Consider the following 9,428-nt stretch of genomic DNA (forward strand, 5'->3'; position numbering starts at 1 on the left):
CACACACACACACACACACACACCTTTTTTTCCCCACACCATTGGTTAGAGCCTGTAAGTAAGCATTTCACTGTAAGGTCTACTACACCTGGTGTATTCGGCGCACCTGACAAATAAACTTTGATTTGATTTGATTTGTGTGTTTACTAGAGACGGTAATGTGAAGAACAACATGCACCGAAGTCAAATTAATATATTATGTTAGGCCAACGAGACAGTGTCCAAGTTCTACAATTCTCAGGTAGAATGCCCTGCTTTTATTTCATCACACTCACAACAGTAAGATATTTTTTGTAATTGGCTCGCCATTAACTTGTAAATAATGATCTTGTTGTGAGTTTATTTTCCTGTAATAATGAATACAAATTAACTAAAGTTAAGACGTTGTCAGCTATATGTTATGGTCATTATTTGAACTGACTAGCCAGCTAACTTAACTTTAGATAGCTAGCTAACTAACAAGCTATAAACAAACCAAAATATTGTTGAGAAAGTTGCTTTTAGTTGCCTGGTTTGCTCGACTGACATACAGTATACTAAATTCATTTTTAAACGGATGGGTTTATTGGTGTTAAAATACACCAGTTGTGCTATTTTGGACCACCAGGCTGCTGATGTCATGCAGCCTGTTGTTTTTGTGTTTATACTTTTCATAACGACAACGACATGTTTGATGGCGGACGACAATAGAATGTTCATGATGTCACTGCGACAATTGTCTACAGACATGTCGATAGACGTAGTATAAACCAGCCTTTAGTCTTGAAATCTTTGGTTGTTTAATACACTACCATTCTCACTCTTTTTAGCACATGGCCTCACATGTGAATCCTTAAAGAGATGGGTGGGGCTAAGGCTGAAGAGGGTGTGAACGATGCTGATTGGGTATAGACAAAGAAGAGCTCTCCAGTAGGTTTACCAAAACATTCAAGGCCCATTTTCTCAAAAGTGGGGTTAAGTTTATCAACTTTCAAAGCATAATTACTTCCCCATTGTACCTCAACTGTAGTGTATGATATACCATTTTGTAGAGTCTTTACCATTTATCCAATGTAAAAAACATATTTAAAAATTTTGCTACATAAGACCGAATCGAGCCGATCGATCACAAATGATGTGAGGTGTGTGCTACTCACCACTGGGCCGGGCAGACCTCTCTCTCCTGGGAACCCTCTCAGACCCGGGGGCCCATCCTTACCAGCCGGGCCAGCAGGACCGGGGTCACCCTTAGCTCCCTCTTTACCAGCAGATCCAGGGAGACCCTGCTCACCGGGTGGGCCTGGGGGTCCTGGATGGCCACGCTCTCCCATTGGTCCAGTCTCACCTGTGGGGCCCTGTGGAGGGAGAGAGAGAGAGAAAAAGAGAGAGAATATGAATGAGACAACAAAGTGTATCAGGGTGTCTGTACAGAATGTATGAGTACAGGGTGACAGAGCGTGGGTGAGTGGAAGGCCAGAACCTCCGGTACCCGCTAGTCACTCCCGGAAGGTGTCTTCCATCTGCCAGAACAACATCATCGATACATGTCATGTTCTCAATTAGCATTAGGAGAAAAGCTCTGTGTGGAAATGGCTGTTATCTGAGCATGCATAATGAATAAACAGCCAAGTGCTAATATCTAAGAGGATAAACAACACTCTGACAGTCATGCCTAGCCAGATATAGACAGGACGAAAGCCCTTCTGTCAGCACAACAAACAAGGCAAAAACTCAACCTAAAACTCACTATGACATTATTACGACACCTGTAAGTCATCCTTTTGTGACTCTTGCGACACCCTAATGACTGCTAACTGCACATCCTGCCCACCATCATCTTAACCTTAGCCTAGGTAAGAGATAAAAAACTAAATGGTGTGTTTGAGAGCCCTACTGTAGCTAATCAGTGTTCATTGATATGCATTGCATACAAACGCGTGGGCATTCATTATTTACAGTACATGATTTTGGTGAGGCCTAATTTCTTTCCCTAACTGCATCTAAGTTAGATGAGGACTGACAAATAGGAAGTGTTCTGTCTACAGAGTTATGTCACCGCATTAACACAATGTGAGTCACATCAAGCTACTCATCAGTGATAATAAACTAATCCTACACACATGATCTCTGCACGTCTATTTGTCGATGAGACCAGCCCACTGAAATGTATTGTATTGGGTGGTGTGTGTCACAGAAGATATGACATAGTGGGGTGTGTGTTAGTATTGTGGTGGTATGTTAGTTTTGTGGTGGTGGTGTGTGTGTGTGTGTTAGTATTATGGTGTTGTTCGTGTCTTATTTGTATGGTTGTATGTGACAGAACTCACCTGAGGTCCAACCACTCCTGGGGGTCCAGGTGGGCCAGTCTTGCCTTGGAAACCCTGCGAGGAGAAGAGAGAAGAAGAGCGGTAAGAAGATGGTATACAAGGTTCAGGAGAATATAAACTTTGGTCTATGACACAGGTGTAGGATGACAACAACACTGTGTGTACTCACAGTCTCTCCTCTCTGTCCAGGGTGTCCGGGCAGACCATCTTTCCCAGCAGGTCCCTGAGAAACACACAGACAGAAAAGCCCAGAGCTGCTACACATATACATGTAGAGTACAGATTGGGTCTCAGAGAAACCTAGCATACCAGTAAAACACTATAGACAGACGAACACAGAGGAAAGACAGTATTATGTGTGTGCCATTGTTGTGTTGTAGGTTTTGTTTGTCTTACGGGTGGGCCCTTTGGTCCGGGGAATCCTGTTGGTCCCTGAGGCCCTGGAAGACCCTGAAACACACAAGCAGACGATACAGTCAATCAATCATTTATCAATCAATCAATCCATCAGTTATCAATAACCACTATTGGAAATGGATCATACATACAGATGAATAGGTATTTGAGTGAGGGACGCTCTAGTACATACCCTCTCACCGGGAGGTCCTGGAGGGCCGTCACTTCCTGAGGTACCCTGGGAGACGGGAAGGAAACAGGAAGTGGTCAGAAAGGACTCAGCCAATGACAGACAAGAGATCATACCACTGTATGATAGCGAGGCATTACGTGAGCCATGTCATATTGGAAGACACCCCAACTCACCTTTGGTCCAGCTTTTCCTGTTGGTCCCCTTGGTCCCCTCTCTCCACGAGGCCCCTGGGAGGAGAGAAAGAAAAAGAGAAGGAACGTCAGGAGGGAGGAATACCACTAAAATCGATACAACACCCGGAGGATATCCTTCACCATTAGAGGACGTTCCCCTTTCATTCACTTAACTTCCTATTGGAGGGCCAAGGGAATATACCATAACCTGTGTCACCTGGACACACCGTTGTCATGGTTGCCTACAGTATATCGCCAGCGGATAGTGGAGGTCAAAGAGGCGGTAGACTTACCGTTGGTCCTCTCTGTCCTCTTGGGCCAGCCTTCCCTGCAAGTCCCTGTGAGGAACCATAAGAAATACAGAGGGTCAGAGGTCACAGGTCGCCATGGTAATGCATTTGAGACCGCCCTGACCTATCTAACCAATCAGATCAACTAGACCTGCAGCATAAATAGGTCCCATTCTCACTGTCACCACGGCTACTTCAACTAACATTGAGACCTATTCCTCATTCAACCGTCGCTCTGGGTCCCTCTAGATGAGAGTGTCTGCTAAATGACTTACATTTAAATGTAATGTATTCACCTATCTATGGTAAGACTCTTTCTTTGTATTTGTCTCATGGGAGCGAACAAAGGCTTTTAATTTGGAAACAGTTTTCATAATGAAACTAGATACATGACTTTACATATTCAAAGCTGTCATTGGGCGAGAGAACAGTGAGGTAGATCGGCGAAACAATGCTATATAATAAGACATATTTCACACGGCAATATGAGGCCGTACTTCCTTACTGTACGTCAAGTGAACGATGTGTGGGTTTCCGATTTACAAACGACAGCAACGAAACTGGTGGTAATGTGACGACCATCGCTCTACGTCGAAGAGTTAGGCTTTCTGCCTCATAAAGGCTCATGTTTCAGCGACAGAAGATGAAASGCTTTCTGTGTCGTACGTCGAGGAAACACAAAACAAAGCATTACTCYCCGGACCAAACGAACGACCCGTCTCTTTTAAAAGAAAATGAAACATTGCRCCGAGCACTGTACAATGTGATAAATTACCTGTGTGGTGCTTTTCAATGCTCTTATGTGAGGACGGTAATGAAGAAGGGATACAACAGTCTTTTTGTMCTTGGTTTAATCTTCTTCCCGTTGACTAAAAGTCCCTGTGTCTTTTGAATTTGCACTAGAGAGACAATAAACCCCGTCTCCATTGGTCGGATTCAGTATTGATCCAAAACTCTAAAGGGTGGATAGACTAAAACTTCAAAGTGAAATGCACTGGGCCGGCTCACACACCCACCGAGTTGTTTTGTAGGTATGTAGAGCAGATATGCAACTATAACTTCAAACGTAAGGATACTAACACTCAGCACCAAAACTTTGACTGGTGCGCTTTTCTCGGACCTACCCTTGCTCCTTTCTCTCCGTTGGCTCCGGGGAAACCTTGGAATCCCTGAGATCCCTGTGTTGATAAAAAAGAAAGGAGGGATAGAGAGAGAGAGAGAGAGAGAGGCAAAAGAGATTAAATCCCATGTTCGTCAAAGGCGAGCAACAAAGACGTTGAGTGGTGTAAAGGGAAAGTGCTGTTGTAGGCAGCAGTGATGCATTTTGGGTAGCGCTCGTTCAGTGGGCGTCTGTCTGACACCAAAAGGCATGGCTAAATCCTGCCCCCTTTGATCAGGGAGGTTCAAACATGACCTCCCTGCGCCCCGCCTGCGTCAGAGCGGTGCCCCGCTGGGCAGTCAGACCGGTCCGTCAATAACGCCATGTTCAATCAAGGGGGCCTTCAGAAGTGCCTCCTTGAAGAGTCCACTRTGATAAAGATAGAGAAAGAAAGGGGTTCTGGGAGGAAAAGGGGACTTACCTTTGGCCCTTGTCTTCCGGGGTATCCTGGCAACCCTGGAACGCCCAGTTTGCCCTGTGAGAGAGGAACACAAAACAAATTCCCCATCAGTATATCAATCAATGAAACACATTTATTTATAAATCCTTTTTGTACATCTACAGTTGTCACAAAGTGACTTTGCTTGAATGTCATGGGTTTAAGTATTCATTAAGTCCTGTGTATCTCCTCCATCTATTTTCCTATCTTTTACCATTCCCCCCTTTTCTGGGTCAGGCCAATCTGAAGCCAATCTGTTTTGTTTACACCCTCATCCTGCTAGATGTGGGCTGGACGTGGGACGAGGAAACTGTCTCTCTCTACGTTCCACTTCTTAAGATAGTTTCTCTGGGGAATTCGATTCAATTATTCTGATTCCCAATTACTAAATTACAGTAGAGAGAGAGACACACTACACTAAGGAAAATGAAACATCTCGCAACTACTTTGTCTTCAAGCTATAAAACGATTTGTCCTTGTTTTAATTAATATAAATAAGTCACTCCAGTGTTTCACTTGTTATAGATAGAAAATACCCTACATGTGTATAGGCAGTGTTTAAAACTAAAAAATGTGGCATTTAAATTTGCCAATAAGTGTTCTCATCTTAAACACAGAACGCAAGATAAAACATGAAAAACAGCTTTTTCCTGTCAGTTTCCAACCAGAAGAACAATATATCCCCTAAGTGTTCGGATTCGAAACACTAGTGTTTACTTTTCTATTGTCTCTCAGAGTACGTGGGAGGGGCYACATTATCATATTTCCCAGCATGCTTTGTTGCAGGATGATTTTTAGAATAGTTGTTTTAATATCTATGTTTCCTCATACATATTGATCGATTGATCGTATACATTTTTCTAAACTAATACAATCTGTAAGGGGGTTGGAGTTATTGCATCCATTACTGAGATGGTTGTTCCAGTTTCAATGGTTTAAGTATCGTTTGGTAACTATTTAACTATTTGGTAACTAACCATAGCAGTCATTCTGAGTGCAGGTTGTAGGTGATAAAAAAATTCAAATTGTTGCCTATATTCTGACAGGAATTACTATTCACTTCACAATCCAGCGTATTGTGACTTGCAGGTTTAAACACTGTGATGTGTTCTCATTGAAATTCTAAATGCCTTGATGTGTTTAAAAATTGTTATGGAAAAGTGCTGAGTTATGTGTTCAGATCCTAAACACTTGGTTTTACAGTGTATGAGGAGTTGGTCACCATTACTTACAGTGTATGAGGAGTTGGTCACCATTACTTACAGTGTATGAGGAGTTGGTCACCATTACTTACAGTGGATGAGGAGTTGGTCACCATTACTTACAGTGGATGGAAGGAGTTGGTCAGCCATTACTACAGTGGATGAGGATGTGGTCACCAATTCTTCACAGTGGATGTGAAGTGACATACGTTTACCGTGATGGCACCATTACTTACAGCATGGATGGTGGCACCAGATTCGTGGATGAGAGTTCACCATTAACTTACAGTTGATGAAGGAGTTGGGTCACCCTTACTTACAGTGGATGTAAGTTGTCAACCATTTACTTACAGTGAGTGAGGAGTTCGGTGCACCATGTACTTAGCAGTGGATTGAGGAGTTGGTCACCATTACTTTACAGTGGTAGTGAGTTGTCACCATTACTTACAGTGGTGAGAGATTGGTCACCATTACTTTACAGTGGATGGGGTTGTCAATTTGGATCAAGTTGGTCACCATTACTTCAGTTGGATGAGAGTTGGTCACCATTACTTACAGGGATGTTGAAGTTGACCATCTACAGTGGATGGGATTGGTCAGCTTCACGTGATGTATTCACATTACTATACAGTGGATGAGGAGTTGGTCACCGAATTACTTAACTTGGTACAGTTGGTACTTCACAGGAGGGATGTTGGTCACCATTACTTAAGTGGATGAGGAAGTTTGTGTCACCAATTACTTACAGTGGATGAGGGAGTTGGTCACCATTTACTTACAGTTGATGAGGAGTTGGGTCACCATACTTACGTGGAGGTGAGGAGTTGGTCACCATTACTTACAATGATGGATGAGAGTTGGTCCCACATTACTTACAGTGTATGGGAGTTGCGTCACCATACTTACAGTGAGTGGAGGAGTTTGTCACCATTACTTACAGTGGATGAGCGAGTTGGTCACCATTACTTACAGTGGATGAGGAGTTTGGGTCACCATTACTTACAGTGTATGAGGAAGTTGTCACCATTACTCTATCAGGTATGAGGGGAGTTTGTCAGCCATTACTTACAGTGGATAGGAGCTTTTGGTGCACCATTACTTAACAGTGGATGAAGGAGTTGGTCACCATTACTTACAGTGATGAGGAGTTGGTCACCATTACTTACAGTGGATGTGAGTTGTCACCATTACTTACAGTGGGATGACGTGAAGTTGGTCACCATTACTTACAGAATGGATGTGAAGTTTGTCACCATTACTTACAGTGGATGAGGAGTTTGGTCACACATTACTTACATGGATGTGACGTTTGTCACCATTACTTACAGTGGATGAAGGAGTTGGTCACCTATTACTTACAGTGGATGAGGAGTTGGTCACCATTACTTACAGTGGATGAGGAGTTGGTCACCATTACTTACAGTGGATGAGGATTGTCACCATTACTTACAGTGGATGAGGAGTTGGTCACCATTACTTACAGTGGAATGAGGAGTTGGTCACCATTACTTACAGTGGATGAGGAGTTGTCACCATTTACTTACAGTGGATGAGGAGTTGGTCACCATTACTTTACAGTGGATGAGAAGTTTGTCACAAGGGCAAAGACGACTCACCTTTTCGCCGTTGGGTCCGAGAGGGCCAGCATCTCCAGGGAGACCGGAGCGACCCTTAGGGCCCTCAGGTCCGTCCTCTCCTCTGGGTCCTGCAGGTCCCAGCTCACCCTGGATAACACACATAACCAGGTTTTCAGGGGAATCTCATATTTTGTCATACTATTTCTCAGAGTAACAGATTGTATCCTAGATTCACGTATTGTGGCATTCCATGTGGTTGATTTACTAACCGAATCCTACCATATCTTCTATCTTAACGAACACTTAGAAAAAAGGTGATATCTAGAACCTAAAAGTTTTGGTGGGTTTTCACCATAGGAGAACCCTTTGAATAACTGTTTTTGGTTCCATATAGAACCCTTTTCACAGAGAGTTCTACATGGAACCCACAAGGACTCTACCTGGACCCCAAAAGGGTTTTACCTGGAACCAAAAAGGTTCTCGTATGCGGACAGCCAAAGAACCCTTTTGAAACCCTTTTTCCCACGAGTGTATCGTGTCATGTCTTATCATAGAGCCATGACACCTGCTTCCCAGGTCCTTCAGAATGCCCTACCATACCCACATCACTCCAGTCACKGYCATGACACCTGCTTCCCAGGTCCTTCAGAATGCCCTACCATACCCACATCACTCCAGTCACGGTCATGACACCTGCTCTYACASGCCCAGCAAACTGAAATATCATCCTCCGATTGCTCCAAACACTTTTTCAGTCATGACATCGTCTCATCCTCACACCGTCTCAGTCCCCGTTTCAGTCATGACACCGTCTCATCCTCACACCGTCTCAGTCCCCGTTTCAGTCATGACACCTGCTCCTCCGGGTCCAGCCCTTCAGACAGTGGGTGTCGAGCAGCTCAGTCTCTGATGCTCTGTAACTGCTTAAGGAATCAAATGAGGCCATTTCCCCTGCTCTCTGTCTGTCTGTCTGTCTGTCTGTCTGTCTGTCTGTCTGTCTGTCTGTCTGTCTGTCTGTCTGTCTGTCTGTCTGTCTGTCTGTCTGTCTGTCTGTTTGTCTGTCTGTCTGTCTGTCTGTCTGTCTGTCTGTCTGTCTGTCTGTCTGTCTGTCAAGCTGACTGTGTGATATAATAGGGCTTTTATTTCCTCCCTCTTTACGTGTATTCATCCTCTGGTGGGTTAGCGGTGCTGTCCTAAGGCTGCTATGAGGCAGAGCACAACTCTAAACGGCAGGGTACAAACTGACTCTGACAATTTGCCGTTGCCGTGCCGACCCAGTGGACCATGAACAGTCCCCCGTAGACTCGCCGTCACACACACACACACACTTCACACGTATGTGCCCACTTACATATGCACAAACACATCACAGTAATCACAAAGACTCTGTCTCTTCCAGCTTGACACTCACACATTGTAACTCATGCTAAAAAGTTAATCAAACAGACTCAGTTCTCGCTCTCTAACGCACGCACACTCATAAGCACGCAACACAAGTAGACAATTACATTCCGGTCCATGCCGGGAGCCTCCTGCCTCCTCTCCTCTCGAGAACAGGGCTCTCTCAAATCTCTCTCTCTTCTCCTCTCTYCCCCCTCTCTCTTCTCCTTTCTTCCCCCTCTCAACTCCATCTCTCTTCCCCTCTCAAATCCCTCTCTCTTCTCCTCTCTTTCCCCTCTCAAATCCATCTCTC

At 44.2% G+C, this 9,428-nt stretch overlaps 1 protein-coding gene across 1 annotated transcript in view; it reads right to left on the reverse strand.

The window, feature by feature from the left end:
* The window catches only part of LOC111963846 (collagen alpha-1(V) chain-like), a 157,004-nt gene that overhangs the window by 28,337 nt on the left and 119,239 nt on the right, over window positions 1-9,428 (reverse strand). Inside the window, 10 exon segments of the mRNA XM_023987395.2 lie at window positions 1,137-1,334; window positions 2,307-2,360; window positions 2,476-2,529; window positions 2,703-2,756; window positions 2,896-2,940; window positions 3,069-3,122; window positions 3,362-3,406; window positions 4,483-4,536; window positions 4,939-4,992; window positions 7,775-7,882. Coding sequence (XP_023843163.1) covers window positions 1,137-1,334; window positions 2,307-2,360; window positions 2,476-2,529; window positions 2,703-2,756; window positions 2,896-2,940; window positions 3,069-3,122; window positions 3,362-3,406; window positions 4,483-4,536; window positions 4,939-4,992; window positions 7,775-7,882 — 720 coding nt within the window.

This window comes from Salvelinus sp. IW2-2015, linkage group LG5 (assembly GCF_002910315.2).
Source record: "Salvelinus sp. IW2-2015 linkage group LG5, ASM291031v2, whole genome shotgun sequence".
NCBI classification, from domain to species: Eukaryota; Metazoa; Chordata; class Actinopteri; order Salmoniformes; family Salmonidae; genus Salvelinus; species Salvelinus sp. IW2-2015.